General features: G+C 44.5%; 1 protein-coding gene across 4 annotated transcripts in view; it reads right to left on the reverse strand.

Annotated features, from left to right (window-relative positions):
- HDGFL2 (HDGF like 2) overlaps positions 1-19703 on the reverse strand; it is a 945069-nt gene that overhangs the window by 768038 nt on the left and 157328 nt on the right. Inside the window, exon 8 of one of the 4 annotated variants that reach the window (XM_069649367.1) lies at positions 16372-17555. The exons of the other annotated variants lie outside the window; for them this stretch is intronic. Coding sequence (XP_069505468.1) covers positions 16705-17555 — 851 coding nt within the window. The 3' untranslated portion in view covers positions 16372-16704. Of the gene's footprint in view, positions 1-16371; positions 17556-19703 lie in introns of those variants that run through there. 4 annotated transcript variants of the gene reach the window in all.

Below are 19703 nucleotides of genomic sequence, written 5' to 3' on the forward strand. Positions count from 1 at the left end.
TATAAAAGGAACAATTGACAAATTCTTTGAGAGGCGCAGATATAAGAGTAAAGTGCACTCTATACAACTGCCCAAAGTTGCCAGGCTCAGGATTTAAATGTCATTGCTGAAAATAAACAATCTCTCCTGTTGGGGCAGGGACTGGATCTCTCACAAACATCTAATTATTCACCTACTTCAATGCAAAATCCCTTGTTCCAAGGGAACATGCCTAACTCAACTGAGGAGTCCAGGAGGGAATCTATGGCTCCTGTGGAACTAAATCAGACTTTACCTGGGAACACAAATTATGTTGACTAGCAGAGACCTAGTATAATAAGGAGGGGAGAGGATGTTAGCCTTCCAGCCTTGAACTTTGTGCTTAACTGCACGTTAAGGTGTTTGAATTGATGAAAGGTGACGTACAAACACATACTGGCATCCTTATGGAGATGGCGACGGACATTGAGCAGTTTGAATTTGCTGTTGTGGGTTTGAAAAGTGCTATAAACTGCTCAGTATCATCAACCTTGACGAAGTTCGAGGAAGGTTTCCAAAAACGAAGTGGCGAGTTGATGGAGATAAATTATCTCTTGACTGGTCTGCTAAAGGAAGACAATGAGACCAAGAAGTCTCTAGCATACCTCATTCAACAGTGGAGATAGCTGACGACACCCCTCTTTCAGAGTCAGCTATGGAAGAGTTCTGTCGCATGGCCCAGGCTGCAGACTGCATATTTGAAATTCCCATGGCATTGACAGAAGAAATAAGGTATCCACACAGGAAGCCACTGACAATGTATTACCCTGGAAAGAAAGCTTGCAGCAGACATACAAGAGACGTAGACGGGTCAGACGAAGAAAAGAAAAAGATTTTCTATGCCTGCATCTAAGCCGGTGATTTCACAGGAGAAGAAATCGAAAAACATGAAGGGGAAGAAGAAAATAAAACAGGGAAGAAAAAACTCAAGTTAATAACTTTAAGGTGCTCAGTGGTCATGGAAAACTGAGGAAACCGTTGATGATCAGACAGAGGATCAACAACCCTTGGACTCCAAAGCCCCAGTTGCAGCTAAACCCAAGAAAAAATGGGAAGAAAAAAGCATCTCCGACGCCAGAGGATTGTTCCAAGCTTAAAGTTACCATAGGTATCCAGACAGACGCTGGGTGGAACAAGGAAATAAGTCACGACCGTTTGCACCAAAAAGAGGGTTTAAGATCTGCGACAACCGGGAAGTTACTCAAATGGACTCCGATTTTTCTGCCACGTCAAAAACTGGATCAAAATGCCATTTCTCATCACACCTGTGGTCTAAGAATACCTCCAATTTTCAATATGGCAAGGAAAAAGGTCATTATCCGCAGGTTCGTGTGAAACTCCGAACTGAATCCGCTAGTGACACAAATAAGAAGTTACATCACAAACTGGAAATGAGAAAAATTCAACCGCAAATAAGCCAGGAAATACATAGTCTGGCTCTCTCTTCACTGGCGGAACAATCCAACTCGAGTCTGGAGGGGGGGCCGCAATACGATCAACGGGGGAAGCAGCCAGAGATCTTAACTCCCTATGCAGTGCCCAGACTCTGGTTTAAAAGCAACATTAATAGAAAAGCAAAAAAAACAAGTTGAACAGAGGGGCTTTACTTTCAATGTTCAAAAAGATACCCAACCTCTACCGGTTTTCTACTAAGGATATTGAGTATTCAATTCCCAGAATCTGGTTTGACAAGTTTGGCAGAAGAAGGGTTTGCTTCCCAGATTGGTGCTAAAGCTATATTAACTGTTGACAAGTTGAGTTCACAAGGCTTAGAAGTGTCAGGAATTCGACCAGCAACTGAAGTGGGCAATGTGGGTGTGGAAGGGACCCTCCCTAAACAAGTGCCTGTACAAAATAAGTGGCAAAAGAGTTCAGATGTTGAAGCTAAAGGTGGGGCAGATGCGATGCCGTGGCCAATGTTACCGGAGATAATCATGCAAGAAATTGGGAGTAGGTCAGACCGCCCTTTAGTTGGGAGAACAAAGATTACTACTCGGAATACGCGGGGTTCCAGTTCCTTCAGGAACAACGAGATGAGAGCTTTACTATTTGGGGGAAATGACCAGATACCACTGTAGGAGACCTGGTAAGTAAATGTTCCAGAAATAGAGGGCTTTAAATGTACCAATACAATCTGCAAAGTCCAAAGCCAAAGGCAGACCAATGGGTGGCCCCTTAATAGCCTGCAGACGAGCACTATTCGAGGACGTAGTAACTCTTCCATGTAAACAAGAAGGTATTCTTGTGGTGAGGGGGTCTGCGTCCGAGTAGGGGTCGTCTGGCGGTCCTGGTTGTAAATCTTTATTGGAACCCTGCTCGAGAATAATTTTTAGATTCAATTTCAACCATCCTTACCGATAAAGTTGTCTTATCCTGATACATACATTGTGGGGAGGGAGGGGGGATCTGAACTCAATGTGTCCAAATTAACCATCTCGACCACAAAGGCATAGGGAAAGAAATAATGAATGGTAGAAGCAGTTGCTGCGAACTCTCAAGTGGTTAATAACCACTGAACAGGTTATCAAGCCTTGTTCTATCGAGAGAGGGGCGCCCGCTACCTTTGCAAACTGAATGGACAAGGTGGCTGAATTTCTTTGATGAATGGGATCTTAAGACCTTGAATGGTTCAATGGAGGGGGATCTCCCACCCGCCACTACATGGTGTCACGGTATTATAGAATCTACATCAGATTATATTTTTCTTTATAAGAATTTGAAAGATGTGTATGCTTCTCAGTTAAAGAAGGTGGTACAAGTGACCATAAGTGACTAAGTTTTCATAAACTGGAATACCTACAAGATAGTTGACCAATGGCAAAACTCTGTCGCTGTTAACACCCACAAAAACCGTCTTGTAAAATATTAAAGATGGTGACCGCCTAAATGATGGATTGGACCAACTTTGGAATGTATTGTCACTGGAGGATCTGGAAAATAATCTTAAACCTTTCGTTTTCCATGATTCCTAGTGGAAGGTTGATCATCCTCAGAACCCGCCACAGGGCAGACAACGTATATACACAAACACGTGTTTGACGAAGCTAATTGGTCCAAAAAAACCAAAACACGTGGATTATTAATAAAATTAAGGAAAGAGGTGTCAAATAAATATATACTGCCCGCTAAAACAAAAAGAATTCAAATTAACTACCGAAGTTGGTCTAGACATCATAAGGCGATCAGATCAGTCTGCAAAATGATAGGGAATCTATGCTGCATATATTGGGTTCAAACTCTACTCGTAATTTCTGGACACTAATTAACAATCTTAATGTCGATCAAAAGGAAGTACAAATGAATACTGCGTCAGTCTGACTGGATAAGGTTTTTAGGTGAAAAATATCTAAAACCACAAGGGGCCCCAGTCTTTAAATCAGAAGCTGGTAAATGGGCATTAAGTTTCACTAAAGACGACATTTTGGACTGGATTCGAAAATCTTCGAGATCAGCAGGTCCAAACGGTCTCACCTACCAAGTCTTTAAGAGAAATCCCGATTTATGGGCACAGATTCTCCACCAACGTTTTTGGGGAATTAAAGTAAATAGATAGATTCCCCCATCTTGGAAGTCGGCTATTATAGTCCCGATCTTTAAAAAAAGGGGATAAAAAAATTCGCCCAGTTATCGTCCGATAACACTATTAGATGCCGAAAACAAGCTATTCGCTGGTTTAGTGTTAAGAGAACTAAAAGCCTGGACAAAAGAGGGTAACATATTCCCAAAGCAGCAGACAAGCTTCAGACGCTACTATTCAACATCATTAAATGGAATCATACTGGCATCTCTAACGAACGTTAAAGACAAGAAAAACGTAGGTAAGCTCTATGGAGCGTTCATAGATCTTTCAAGTGCCTTCGATCTCAGTAACCGAGATCGGCTCTGGTCTAAGCTGGTGAAGTGGGGAAACCCAAATGGACTAGTGGATATTCTTGCAAGTCTCCACAAAGGAAATTCAGTGAAACTTAGACTCAACTTGGACAGCCACTTGTCTGAGTACATCAGTGAGCAGAGGGGTTAGGCAAGGATGCATGGTAGCACCCACGGGAGCCGTCTTATGAATTTCCCGGGGGGGGGTGCCCAAATATAGGAAGTGACATCAGCCGTTATATGACGGATTTGCACGTAGTCACCAACTTGGTGCGAGGGGGTGGGGAGGGTGCAAAACAGTGGAAACATTGGTTAGCATGTAATGCATTTACTAAAGTCAAATAAGGAGGTTTAAGCCTTCCAGTTGCATTCCAATAGGCCAACACTGCCCCCTACTCCTCCCCTTTATAATCATCCAGCCTGTAGTAGCCCTCAAAAGGCAGAGCAACACAACTAGGATGGGAGAAGGAAATGCCATGCCATCCTGTGAGTGTCAAACCTCAGGGCAAAGACTGTGCGTGTGCCTCCTACCTTGGAGCACAATCTCACTAATTTGGAGCAAATCTCGCAAGCGGGTGCATGGGAATCCCATGTGTGTGGGCTGGATCACATGCTCACTTCCTCAGTGAGCAACTCTGGCCAAGGCTCTTTGGGCAAGCATTCAGGATGGGTCTCACACCTTTAAACAGTGTGATATATTGAGTGGGCACCTCACTCCTTGGAGCATAGTATACCCGTTGCTGGTAATCTCACAACTGAACGTACAGTATCACTCTTGGTCATCTCAGTGAACCCATGTATACTAATGGAGTCAGTCTCCCATCTGGGAAGACAATTATATTCTGTTAAAACACTCTGAATTCTCACTCCAGTTTTCTCAATCTATAGATCCATACCATATTCATTCATTGTGTGTGCAGGGGAGATAACTTGTGTCTGACAGAGCTCATTCTTTCATCCAGGAGAGATAAAGGGGTAACAACCCCCTGTATGTGGGTTCAGGCTCATGTTGCCCCATGGCCCCTTACTCCAGAATGAGTGAGCAGGTTTTAAGACCCTGCTGATTCTGCTATCCTACAGGCTTGAGCCTTCTATCCCTTGCCCGTTCACGGCTTCCAACATTCTGAGTGGCAGTTTATGTACAGCAGGCAGCTCGGGACATGCCTGTTACCAATTGAATGTAGCCAGATCTACTATTTAGACATTGGGAGAGTGCCATGAACCCACATTGGTGGTGAAGAAGCACTCAACATACAGAACACAATGGTATAGTGCTGCAGTCCTGCTGAGAAAGGACAATTCGGTCTGTTTAAATGTAAAGCAGAGTGGCTGAGAAGTACATGCACTGTGCCATTTAAAAATAAAGCAGCTGTGGTGGGTGGAAGTGCTGCTTCGGTGGCATCAAGAGTATGCAACTCTGTGCGGGGTAGTGTTGGTCATTTCCTATTGCAGTATAGCAACCCTATTGAGAAGTGTCATTAAAAGTGAAACTGTCCAGTAGGCTGGAGCAGTGCTGCCCCATAAAACATGTAGAAACCTCTGAGAAGTGGCAGTACTGTTCCAATGGTGGGAGGTGTAGTATTTTCACATTAACTATGCTGAAGCACTTTGGGTTATTGAATAGTGCTGCTACATTCTGAGTAATTCCATCCCTTTAAATATATTAGCTCTTGTATAACCACAGCAGTGTTGAGTTATTCCAATGATGAAGATATCAGACTTGCTCAATAGTTCTGGTTCTGTATCATTAAATGTACTTCAGATCTTCAGAGTCTTGGGAGGATAGCTCAGTTTTGTACGATCGGACTGTAAAAAAAAAAAAAGTCTGACCGTACAAAACGACTGCAAAAATGCTACCACCAAAAGGTGGGAACATTTGGTGGTAGCATTGCAGATAAGTGAAAAAAAAAAATACCCTGCTCACTATACTGTGTGGCATTGGCATAGTGAGCGGGGTGTTGCGGGGGACACCCCCGCAAAAAAAAGAAAGCCCCTGCAGCCCCCATAGTATACAAGTATGTTGACATGAGAAAGGTGCAATCTTTTGGTAGTTCACACCTTTCTCATGCGAACATTCCGGCCGTGGCAAAATCAGCCGAGTTCGGATCACTTAGAATCGATAGCTCAGGGGCAATGTGCTCGCCTAGGAAGCAAGACGACACGGAGCAACACAAGTTCGATCCCTCGATCCGCACTTAGCAACCTCTGGTACCGTATTACGCGCATTATAAATAACCAATTAAAATTAAAATAAATAAATCTGCTGAGAAGTGCTGAGGCCTTGTCAATAAGAGTGTAGCAGCTCAACTGAGAAGTGCTGATGTAGTCCCATCAAAAGTATAGCAGCCCCACTAAGATGAACTAGCATTACCTCAACAAAAGCATAGTATTACAATTATAGAAGCCCTGTTTAGCAAGCTAACTGAGTACCACCAGCATTGCCCTATTTCAAATATGGCAGCTCTGGTAGAAAATAGATTACACAGCCCTGCTCAGCCCAGACTTCATTCTGACGGGGGGTGCCCGGTGCACCCGCGTACTCTGCGCCCCTGGTAGCACCCTTCCTTTTCACCTTCTATCACGCAAAATTTGAACAGGAGATAGATTGGTCAGCGCTGGCCAGTGTTAGGTTGGGTTTGATGTCCATTAAGTGGTTCATGTATGCGGACGATATGGTCTTGTTAGATAAAACTCCTGTTGGTCTGCAAAGACTTCTTAGAGCACTGGATATGAAAGAATTACCTTGTTGTTAACCCCGAGAAATCCAAGATTGTAATTTTCGGACAAAGGGGTGTTCAGTGCGCAAAATTTCCCTGGTCAATAGGTGGTCGATTAATTCCTGAGGTAAATGAAACAATTTAACTGGGGTACACCCTCCATGCAGTTCCAACAAGTGGGATGAGGTTAGCAGAGATACTGACTGAAAGTACACAATGAACATCACAAATGAAAAAGATACTTGGCCTATATTGCAAGTTTTCCATCTTGCCGCCAACTAGATTCTATATGGCAAAAGGTAGTACCCGTCTTACTTTATGGTCTAGAGGTCAAACCATTACTATGGTCCATTGATTGGCAAAAAATTGAAGCTCTAATTTGGAAGCAGGTGCTAGTTTTGCCCACGTGCCTACAAATGGCTACACTGAGATATGAGTTGGGCTAAAGATCTCTTAAGACACAAATGGACTGGAAACTGCTTTCTTTGTTCAGGTCAATTGTGGACCCCATGGAAAACACGCTTTTTGGGGACCTTTTGGACCATTTAAACGCAGACTCCTCCTTCATCTTAAGTGATCTTAGAAAAAAGGCAGAGGAGATCTCATCTTACTGTGATCATGACGAACATACATTGATCACCAACCCTATGAAGATAAAAAAAATACCCTCACATTATGGGATTGGATTACAACAAATGACGATATGAGGGCTTCATCCATCCCGGCCTCATTCTCCAAATATGGTAAAAAAACAAGGTTATTTGGCTGGATACCTCACGAAGTTCCCGGATGTAAAAACTGGGCAGAACTTCCTTAGACTCTGTCTGAACTTGACAAAAATATGCTCGGTTTTGAGTAAGTGGGGTGCAGCTGCGGACATACTCGCACTATGTCCTGAATGCATTCATCCAACAGTTCAGACCATTGAACATATACTGAGGTTTTGCCAGGGGACTTGGGAGAGTAGGGCAAAACATCCGGCCTCTTTCGTTAGGTCCATCGACCATCTTTCGTCAAATGCTTTCTGGGAAAGAATGATCTCAGGACACAAGACGAAATTAACACTGAATGTTGTAAGAGTTCTGAAGCAGACTGGGTTTATTCCACAAGAGTTCTGGTAAACTGCTTGGAGTTGGAAATGGTCCTCACTCTTTCCCTTTTTCAAACTTGTACCGATGGGATACTTATTTTTTTTGTGTGTGAATAGATTGTGTAAATTCCGGTTTCATTTTCTCTTCCCTTTTTCTTCTTTAGTTATGGTTATATGAATGGTTTTAATGTGAACAATTGGTATTAAGTGTGGTTGAATTATGAAGTGAAACGTTTTTATAGAACTTTTTTTTATATTCTATCATGTTGATTTAATGTGTAAAAAACCATGATTGTTGTATCACAATAAAAAATAAAAAGTAATAGCATCGGAAATTCTACTGTGGGTTAGGTTGGGAGAGCGATGAGTTATACGTGGGAGGAACATCCAGTCGAAAGAAAGTTACCAGGGGTAACTTGTTCTTCGAATGGACCCAAAGGAGTATTTGATTTGGTGGAGGTTTTCAGTTTCTTGAAGTTTTTTATGAACCGAATTCAGGACTGCTTTTTCAAAGCTCCGATCCTGACCAAGGTAAGACTCCAGGCAGTAAGACCCTGGTGGAACGGGCTCTTAACCCTTCAGGAGGATCCTTACTTACCAGCCTAACGTTCCAAAATAGCCAGAATCATCCACCTGAATAAGGTCTGTTTCGTAACAGTCTGACCCAGTTTGTGACCTATATAGCCAATAAAAAGCTGATCAATGCAAAGTTTCGACAGCCTAGATAAATAAAAGCTCAGGGCTCTGTAAGGGTCCAACCTGTGTAATCCCTCCTCCTTGCCAGGATGAGGTGGGGGATAGAACGAAGGTAAAACAATGGTCTGCCCTATGCAAAAATCAGAAATGATTTGGGGTAAAATGGAATGTTTAACCCTCAGAACAATACTAAACTTATGGAAGATAGTAAAGGGTTGATTGGACGAAAGTGCCTGCAACTCAATAACTCTACAGACTGAAGTCAGAGCTACCAAGAGAATGGTTTTAAAGGTTAACAAACTTAAAGGGCATGAGTGTAAAGGTTCAAAGGGTGCACACAAGGAGTTTTAATAACAGATTAAGGTCCCAAGTTGGAGCCTGGAAAGGAAATGGGGGTGCAGGGGGGGGGGTGTTGGGGACACATTGGTGAGCCCCTTTAGAAAATGTTACCAGTGGAATTTTGAAATCTGAACATTCCTCCGACGAGCGCTTCAAGATGGACAGCGTCGCCCCTTGAGCAAGGTGTCTCACTACTGTGATGTCCAGCCATGGTTGCCAAAAAAGTTCTCCCTTCAGAATGTTGTCCTCGCAGGCACACTGGAGAAGATCCTGTGGGACACTGCTCAGAACCTGAAGTAGGTCCAACATCTTTACTGAAAACTGGGACCGTTGAGTTCTGAGAGCCCATTGAAGGGATCTCATTCTCAGGCGGGCCTCTGGCACCAGAAACATGCAGGATGCTATGAGGCAGAGCAACCTAAACATTTTTTGTTGTTGTTAAATGGGCGGGAGACGCTGGGCCCTTTGAAACTTGAAGACCATCCGTAGAAAGTGTTGAGCCCTCACTTCGGGTGGCGAGCTCTTTCCCAAGGAGGTTTCCAGTACAACTAATGAACTGGAGCTTTTGAGAAGTTGTCATATGGGACTTCTTGTAATTGAGGGAGAAGCCCAGTCTGAAGAGAGTGGCAGGTGACGTGGATATGATCCCTGATCAGCAAATCGTCCAGGTAGGGGTAGACTTGAATCCCCCTCTCCTGTGACTCACTGCCACTACCGCCATCAGTTTGGGAAAACCCTCGGGCAGAGGTTAGCCCGAATGGCAGAACTCGAAATTGATAATGAGAACCGCCAACTGCAATCCTCAGGTATTTTCTGTGCTTGAGATGGATTAGCACATGAAGAAAAGCAGCCTGAAAGTTCAAGGATCTGAGAAAGAGTGACCCTTTTGAACCTGTCCTTCCTGAGGAACTTGTTCCAGTACCTTAAGACCAAGATGAGTCTCAGTCCTCCGTCCTTTTTGGGCATTAGGAAATACCATCCCTTGTTCCTCTCCACTACAGGCACCGGCTCTATAGCACCTTTCTCTAGCAGGGTTAAAATTTGCTGCACAAGGAGCGGAACTGGAATCCGCCAAGAGTGGCTCCCCGTTGGATTGCTCCGAGGTCTCTGTATGAAAGTAAGGCAGTACCCATGGGCTATGGTGTCCAATGCCCAACGAACTGAAGTAATGTCTCGTCATTCTTCTAGAGGTCGAGAGGGTCTGCCCTCCCTCAACCCCTCTCCCCCCCCACGGGTGAGTTGTGACTTAAGACCTCAGAGGTTTCGAGGCAGCTGATGCAGTGGCAGATGGTAATGATGCCCCTGCTTGATCTGGATTTGCACCTTTCCCTCGTCCACCACAAGGGAATCTTCTTTGGCCTCTCTGACCAGCCATTCCTCTCGCTCTTCCATCTGACCAGTTGCAAAAAGCTCACCCCTCCAAGGTTGGCCACTAGGGTGCAAAGGCCGGGGCTGCCTAATAGTAGCACTTAAAGATTTGGCTGCCGCCTTTGAGGTCTGCAACTTCTCAAGGCTCTCGTCAACCTGGTTGCCAAAAAGATGCGACCCGTCAAAGTGCATGTTGGAGACTGGATTGCACATCTGGTGCAAAACCAGACTTCCTCAACCAGGCATATCTGCATACAACGGTGCTAGTAACCATGGCTCTGCTGATGCAGTCAGCAGAATCCAGACCTGACTGAAGAGACTCACATGACTTTGTTGCGGTCTCTGGTTCTTAACCATAATTAGTCTTTCATCCCCCTCAGGAATGTGCTCTGCTGCCATGGAAATGCAGTCCCATAGAGTGAATGTAAGTTTTGCAAGGGCACATGTGGAGTTGGCCGATTTGAGCGCCGTACTCCCTGCAGAAAATACCTTCCTTGCCCATCCACCTACTCTTGTCCCTATCTGGAGGGATGACAGGGTAAGCGGCTTGCTTAGAAGTTGCGGTAGCTGCCTGTACCACCAGACTCTCTGGAGTGGGGTGTTCAGACAGGTAGTCATGGTCACTACTGGAAGGGCGGTACTTCTTGGTCAAACTATTGACAGCCAGATTGGTTTCTAGCGTCTCCCAATTTGCTGCCACCCTTTTTTGCAGAGCAATGTGAAATGGTAATATAGGATCTGACTCGAGGACCCTTATCCAGGAGGTCCCCAACATCATCCTGTTCAAATGGTATCGAGGCCTACTCCACCACATATATTCCACTACCTTGGACATGAGCTGGCTATTTGACGCATCAGCATGCTCCCCAGTCTCTGGTCTTCCAAACTGTAGCTCAGGTGAGGTGTCCACCCCACTGGCCGTCTGCAGGTTGTCATACAGGTCTTTCAACCTTTTCTTTCAACAATTCCTCAGAGATAAAACTTTCTGGCACATTTGGCGTACCAAACTGGAGGCCAAATGGAGCACCGTTGTCTGAGGGTTCATTCTCCTCATAAACTGAGGTAAGGGACTTAATAGTCCTTCCTTGGCAAAGGAACATGGGTCTTTTCAGAGGGTTTAATGGACGTCGATGACTCATCTGACAATGGCGCAGCTGGCATTGATGCCTTTGGAGGTCGATGAAGATGTCGAGGGATTGGCTGGCCCATGGTGCCTCTTTATGGACTCCGACGAGGAGTGGTGGGAGCCACTCCTCTATCTCAACCTCAAACTTTCTTCCTCCTAGGAGAGTCGCCTCTCGAATCAGTCGAAGGTCTTTTGGTCGGGGTAGTTGATTTGGGGTTTTGACCTACCGCCAATTTCCCCCTTCGCTCCTTCAAGGCATTGCCTGCCATCAACTGGCACTTTGAGCAGTCAGACGTCTCATGCTCCACCCCGAGACACCATAAACATATGGTGTGGGCTGGACAACATTTCCGAACCACAATCTAAACACTTCTTGAACCTGGTCTTCGGGGTAGTCTGCGTCAACGAAGAAGACCTACCTTATGAAGTAATGAAGTCGTATGATGTAAAGAAGCGCGCTGGATTTCTCTAAGCAATAGCATTTGCAGAAAAACAGAACTGAAGCCAACTGGCGCTACGCATGCTATATATGCCTTCAATGACCTCATCCTCGAGACTGAGGCCCTCGAGGGACATCAGGTCAATGCCATCGACGCAGAGCACCCTGTGCCGCAATTTCTTTTGAAGCTGGTTATCGAATATCAAAGATGTGGAATAAGTGGGAGGACACAATCCATTTGAAAAAGGTTGGATCACTGGACAACCCAAGCATCAATAATGCAAAGCATCTAGAATTTAATCGTCAAGAAGTCAAGACTTTGAATGAACTTTCAGAAGTATCATTGGGATTCTTCGGTGTACAAATCATACATAAACTATACACGATGGACACTGCCTGCACCTCCCAGCAATCAGACCTGCAGCATCAGTTACTGCAAAGAGTACTATATCCCAGCTTCATTTGGTCTTTTCTTGGGGCATGCACCTACTGTTAGGGAGAAATGTGTTAATTCCTCTCTACCTTAAGAGACCCCAGCAACTTTGCTGGATTTAAAGGACTTAATTTTTAACCTGGAGACAGTGAGCCTCTTTTTTCGTCTACTCATGTGCTTTAATAGGATTTGAACTTGGTTTCTTTTTTGGTTGTGGAGTCTGACAAACTCCATAGGCATCATCTTTACCTTGTGACACACAGCACCTTCCGTGCAGTGGTACAGGGAAGACTTTCAGATTTCCCTAAGGTTTAAATACGTTCTCTTGGATAAACTGCTGTTTTCAAGAGCAGTGAAGTGAAATTGACTTTACTTGCATTGAAACTTTCTAGACCCCAGCACACACCAAGTAACCCCTCCAGCACCCTATTGTAAAAATAGTGTCCCCTTTACCTAGTTTCTCATGATACCCTTTCTACAATCAATGGCTGGTGGTTACTTAATACTACCATTGTATGTCTTCACCGCGGGCTGAAATTGCAGCATTGGTAAAGCACCCATGGGTGCCCATTTTGTCAAAATAGCCCGGTCTTTTTTGCCATTTCTTGGTGGAAAGATCCTTCGAGATTAACACTGCGCGCCAAACCAGGTTTGGTCCCTTTGTTCGTTTTGTCTCTGGCGGGATTCACGAGTGAAGCCCACCTCTGGCTCCAGTATGTCTGGCAGGGGCAGGAAGTGAGGGAGGTGGGATTCACGAGTGAAGCCCACCTCTGGCTCCAGTATGTCTGGCAGGGGCAGGAAGTGAGGGAGGTTCCCGAAGCTCCCTGTGCTTAATACCCTTGGTTACAGGAATGCACCCAAAGGTCATTGGCCGGCTAGCTGTCTGGCAAGGACAGCCACCCTACTGTGTGACTGACAGCTAGGCTGGAATGAATGGGAGAAACCTGCATACAAGGCTTGGAAGGCAGAGTCGACCACTGGACGAAGGAATCCGAAGAAGAACTTTGAAGAGATGCCTGCTGCAACTCCTGGACCATTTGTTTGCCCAGTGAAGCACTGCTGCTATGCTGAAGCTCCGAATTCGCCTCGACTTGAGAAGCCCTGCAAGGAAGACTTCTCCCCTCGAGTTGGTGGGACCAATCAACTCCAAAGTGAACTCGTCTGGACAGCCTCTCAGAGCTGGCTGTACTTTCTTGCTGCTGCAGGAACCAAAGTGCCAGTGAGAGGAACACCAGATTGGAACGCATCACATTTAAGTCAGACCCAAGCTGCTGGAAGATCCTCTGGACTCCTAGTAAGCAGGACTGACCAAGCCTGAGCCACCTCAACAGAGTGCTGGACCCCAGATGCGAGGAAAGTCCAAAGTAGTATCCGAGAGTGCGCGGTGGTGCTATTTGCTGAGGCGCGAGGAGCTGAAACAGCAAAGTGCTGCTGAATAGAAGTTCGTCCTTTTCCGACACCGACCGTCCCATTGTGTTGCAGGAGTCTCCAGAAGTCCTCCCTCTTGTCCCCACTAAGTCACAGGAACAACAGGATCTGGAGACCCACACAGAAACCAGCTAGAACCATTTCTTCTAACCAAAGGTACTCAATAGTCTAAGAGAACCCAACTATTGTGTAGCCTTACTTGATCTCAGTTGATTCTTGTCTTGGTTGCTTCTGTAGAGTTGCTAACAGCTTCTTTACCTGACAAGCCTAATCAGCTTGTGGCCCTACATAGATTATTCTCTTCTACAAACACTTCTACCTACCTGTAAAAAGTGCTTCAGCTCACCTAGACTTTTGCCCAATTGACTTTGGCCTGGCCTGGCTCCCTGATGGACTCTTCTCCTCCGATTGTATGGTTTTACCTTCCTTCCAGGAAAGTGTTAACTTGCTCTGCATTGGGGGTTCAAAAGTACTTACCTGCTTCATAATATTTGTATGATCCTTGTTTTATTCTAATAACCCTTTTCTTTGACATGCTCCCAAGTATTGCTTTAAATGCAACAGTGATATATTATTGTCCACAGTGTCCGAGCTATTTAAGTCACCTGAGGGTGTAGGAAGTGTCTGTGTGCCATCCTAAATGGGTATTTGCTGATCGAGAAACAGAGGGTGTATTTTGGAGTGTATTTGTGTGTTTCTATTATATTGCATCTTCTGAAGAAGGCTTACTCAAACTGACTACTAAATTAATAATGGTTTAATCAAGAAACCTTGTGTAAGATTTTATTTAAATACTTGCCACTGTGAATCTATGTGCAACTCCCCTACTGCTCACATTGACTCCTCTTGAGATAGGCCTGGCTGCTTAATCACACTACCAACCTGTGAAGTACAGACTTATAACAAAGGTTGGGTTCCTATTGCCAGGAGGTCAAGGTTGTTGTAGTGCACCCAAAGGGTAGTACTCCAAATCTTGCCAAACACCTTCTCTAGTGGGTTTCCAGTTTTTTTATGCAGAAAATCTTCGCAACCAGAACCATCACTGGATACCATCGGAACCATCGCTGGATAACCGGACACCAGCGATAGCACTAGCGATGTTTTGACTTTTCAGATTTCTTAACTTGGTATACTCACGATACACAAGACAGATCTACTGGATTGAGCCTTACACTTCATATTTGCCATATATCTAACTTTGTTAATGTTGGGATACTGGTCAGTCTCACCCATTCATTAGGAGACACAAATTTCCCTTGAACCCGAAACCGGTCCTGAAGGGGTCCCTAAAGAACTAGTAGGGTAGATGGACTCTCGTTTCCTGGCTGACCTTTGACATCGCCTGTGACCCAGAGGCTCTGGTCACAAACTGTCGATATTAAAAAAACAAATTGTGTTTGTTACTCCATCAGCCACTGTCCTGCTCCCCGCCCAAGGGTACCCCTAAGAGAATAGGAGACCTTGTTGCTCGCTTGTGGAGAAATTGCTCAGTCACCCTGAACACAGGGCTGGGGGAATTTAACAGTTGTGAATTATGGCCTCAATGTTTCCACAAGGTGTAAATGTAGCATACTTGGACATTATTAAAAAGGTTGACACTATCAACACCCAAAAAAAAGACTCCATGTGCTTTACTGCAGCCCAGATCTTTCACAGTAGTCTTCTGTGCCTCTAGCAGTTAATCTGGAATGGAGGACGAGAAAGCAGTGCAACAACTGTTTAGAAGTGAAGTAATCTGACTGAGTGGGTAGGCTTGCGGCAGTGAGTGTGCCAGGTGCTTTCTCGAATAGCTAAAAACGGAATGAAAGACTTTCTAATATTTGCAGAATAAAACAAACAGAAATACGATGATACCCACAAGAAAAACACATTGAAAAGAATTCAAGCAACAATGTGATTCAGGCAGTTCGGATTCAAGTGTTAAGATTTGTCTGTAGAATCTCAATGTGCCTAAGCCAATCAAACATTGCTTACTGTCAGGCCTTCCCACTAGACAAGTCAAACTCAAGCCAGCCAAAGAAGGTACAGCGTACATTGAATCTGCCACACGGATTTCGTTTCTAAAACGTACAATAAGTCAAGAATGAAAGGTTTTCTTAAAATGTACACAGCGCATTTACATAGCATTTTTGCTAACACGTGAAGACAAGTGATTCCAGCAGGGCAATTTCTTGCACAAAGTCGAAGCGCTGCCATCTCCATGATTGATCCTGGAGCGACCAGAGTGTAGCACCTAAAATCAGATGAAGGAATCTTCCCCCAGTGGCACTCATTTCCAATGACTTTGTCTCAAGTACAGACTCCAACAGACTGATCCTATGCTAGTCCCAGTATTGCCCTCCACTTTCAGAAACCGTTTGTCACGACATTGCCTAGCAACAGTTTTTTCCTATCCATTGTTGTACCACACAATGTCTGAATATCGTTGCTAAGAGGAAATATGTTTAATAGAGGAATCCTAAGTTTTGAAGGGTTCAAGGCAGAGCCTTTTAGGTCACAGACAATTTCTTATCTAGGTTGAATTGCATTAAGTATTAACAGTGTCTGCCCAACCTCTAGCAAAGATAGGCTGCGCACTCCGCCTGATATTTAACAGACTGCCCTCCACCTACTACTGAACAGAGAATGAGTACTTTCTAGGGGGCACTGGACCTTTTTTGCTCCTGACTGAGTCGGATTAGACATGCGAAATGAAAATAAAACAACCCTCCCACTTACCGTAGTATTCCTATAAACATACTAAAAATCCTTTGGATATGAATTTTAAAAACATTGGTCTCCAAGCACACATTGTCCAACATTTATACTACCTTGAAGAGCTGGAAGTGATTAAAATATCTGCAGAGCTATGGAGAACAGAGCAAATTTTATTTTAAGACCATCATTTTATTACAAAAAAGTGAAAAATCGAATGCAGCAGTGAACTAGGATTCAAATCTCTGCATCACATCATAGTCTTTTACACAGGCAGCTAGTATTGACTCAAAGGATGATGCTTAAAAAGGTCACCTGTCCAGGATTGCACAGATGTCTGCAGAAACTGCATTGTATGTGCCAGGGCTCACAAAATTCAAATCTAAAGAAAACAGCTTAGGGTCCTAAGAAGAGGGTACAGGAGTGGCAGGGAAGGTGGCGGACAAGGTGCTCCAGCTCAGCCACATTTTCTTATTTTAATTATTTTCATGCTCTCCCTTCCTCAATACTTCCACGTCCTCCCTCATGCTCCTCCCATGGTAAGCAACCACTTCCATCTTCATATCCCTCATCGCTCTCATCACCATCCTCTTCTTCTGGCTCTTCAGAAAGGAGCACCCTGCTTTCACCCTCAGCCACCCCAACTTCATGCTTCACTTTCTTCTCAAACTCCTCTTCCTCGTACCCTCTGTTGAATTCCCCAAGCTTATGCATATCTTCACACTTTTTTTCATCTAGTGCTCCCTCCTTGGGAGGCAACGCCCTACTCCTCTGGTATTTAGCCACTTCAGCATCATACTTTTTCTTCAAGGCAGCCGCTCGTATTTCGTAGGGCATCCTTGCCTTAGGACTTTGCTGCCACCACTTTTGCCCCAGCATCTTGGAGATCTCAGAAAAATTTATGCCAGGGAACTGCTCCCTGACCTCAGCCCGGTTCTTGGAGGCAAACAGGAAGAAGGCTGTGGGTGGCTTCCTGGGTGCGTTGGGATCCTTCTTTCGCCGGCGCTTGGGCCGTTTGCGTACAGGTGCAGTCTTCTTCAGTTCACACCGTTGCTTGTCCCCTTGGGCCAGGTGCTCAAACATGGCCCTCTCTTTGGGTGATGTGCTCCGCCAGCGCACAGTGCAAGCCCGCGATAATGCAGCAACATTAACTGAGGCACCGGGGTGCCGTCTGCGGATTTCAGACTGGCAAGCCTGCACAAAGAAGGCAAATGCTGACATGCAGTCTTGGGATTCGTCAGATTCTCCCATCTCAACTGTAGGACTGCTATGGAGTGAGGGATCTCTTGATTCAAAGGGCTTCTTCCATGGGCGTGGTTGCAGCTTGAGGGATCGACCTAAAAGAAAAGCACAAAGATTACAAGTGTGTATCTGGTGACCACGGCCCAGGGACAGCAAGAAGTACCTGTCGGGTCAGATGCCAGAATCTGAACCCTGCAGGACTGACTAGCTTTAAACCGGGGCTTATGTTGCATACATAGTACAAGTTACTCACCATAGTAACTCCTGCATTCTAAGTCCTTTGCTCATACTCATGGGGTGTCCTCCCTTCAAGGACAGTACCGAAGCACACCTCAACGCCAAAAAAAATAAAACCTAGCGCATGCATGGTCCTATCCATGTCAAGCCCCTCTTCCACATGCCAAATGCCTGCTTAGCCATTCTTTTTCTGGCTATACAAATCACATATGCATGCACATGGAGCATAGGGAAAGGTGGGCAATTTGTAACATTGAAGGGGTTTGAAGGACTTAAGAGCACAGAAGTTACAATGGGGAGTAAATTGTACTCACTCTTATCTCAGACCCCTTCATATATAACTCTGAAAAGAATCTCCCGCAAAAAATGCACTGAATGAGAAACCGCCACTTGCAGGAACGTTATATCCCGCACGTTTCCATTATTGGCCTCTTAAATATAAGAAGGCTTCTATTCATCTTTCAAATATCAGGTCAAAACCAATGACTAACCACAACTGATGCATTTCACACCATAATTCTGACTCCAAGATCTAGCATTTGAAAAATGAAAGAAGGGCATTGGTGATGGAAACACTGCACTGACTCTTATTTTAATATTGAATCATTTGATGTTCACCTATGCCGTTAGTTTTTTAGTCGCACCAGGAATCAGATCAAGCCATCCAAAGTGATGGAGGCCTCCCCCACCCACTTGGCCACCAATACGCTTAGACAAAAATCAGAGCACCTTTAAAGCAAACTACTAATGCTTGGATCCAACAGAATGAAGAGAAACAGATGACTGGCAGGTGGGGATAATGGAAACCTGCTCCAGGAATCTACAAGGGTCCGTCTCCCTTAGTCCTAAAAGCATGCATGTAAATTCTTGGCAAAGAACAAATTGCCAGAACCAAGTAAGCCTCAAAGATGCACAAGAGGATCTACAGAGCCGGATACCCTAGAAATGTTCATGCCGGATTTAGAAAAATATGCAACAATCTGAAGGTAAAAAGAATATATGTGTAGATGCAACGGACAATACACATGGGAGAGATTGCATGCATTTCTGCAAAGGTAGTATGGGAAAAGCTAAGGATGCAAGACTGATTCAAATGTGAATTGGACTGCATACCCAATATTGTACAGTTTTTTTTTCGGAAAAGTTTGCAACTAAAGAAATACTGCAGGCAGAAACGACCACTAAGAATGCAACCTCCCACTTATCTCCCATGTACAAAGAGTCCCAGAGTGGGTGAGGCATCCTAACTAGTGGTTAAATGTGGCAAAGTATCAACATGTTTCTGTAAGAAACTATTCCATGCGAAGTTTAGTTAAAAAAAAAAAAGTCTTAATTACAATAAAATGTACTCATTCTCACAGCAGTACGCATAATTTTAGCAAACCTCAACCGTTACACTGCGTTTAGTTAACGCTTCTACCAACTATTGAGACGACAATGCAACAATATACCCTAGAACGAAAAAGCCCCTTTAAATTCCAGAGCATGGTTACTTTGAGAACGGCCAGCTTAGCAACAACCGGAAATCTACAGTGGAGCGTTCGAGATTGATGGGAGCTGGGAGACGTTTAGCTCCTGCTTGTAGCCTAGAAGAGCCTGGTTATCTGAAATCCAACAGTTATCAGGAGCTATTTTTGTCTCCCCAGGCAAACTAATGCCTAACAAAAAATATGTGAATTTAATTCTGCGCATTTGGGACAATCTATAAATAAACAACACTTCTAAACAACATTTAAAGCATAAGGAGTCACAAGATGGATACAATTCTATGTTTGTGTTATGTAAATCCAACTTCCACATAAAATGCAAATTACTAGTTCCTCAGTGTTAGCTCCTGGTCACGGATTACTGCTGCAGACCCAGGAGCTGCGTGTAGTTTCTGCTTATCCATTCTCTGGCTAAATCTTTATACTATCCATTGGACATCTCAGAGAAGCTATATGTCATGTTATGTCAGAAATCTTATTTTTGCGATTCTATGGTCACATTGTATGGACCCTCAAAAT

The sequence above is a fragment of the Ambystoma mexicanum genome, chromosome 1p (genome assembly GCF_040938575.1).
Source record: "Ambystoma mexicanum isolate Mex_15411 chromosome 1p, UKY_AmexF1_1, whole genome shotgun sequence".
NCBI classification, from domain to species: Eukaryota; Metazoa; Chordata; class Amphibia; order Caudata; family Ambystomatidae; genus Ambystoma; species Ambystoma mexicanum.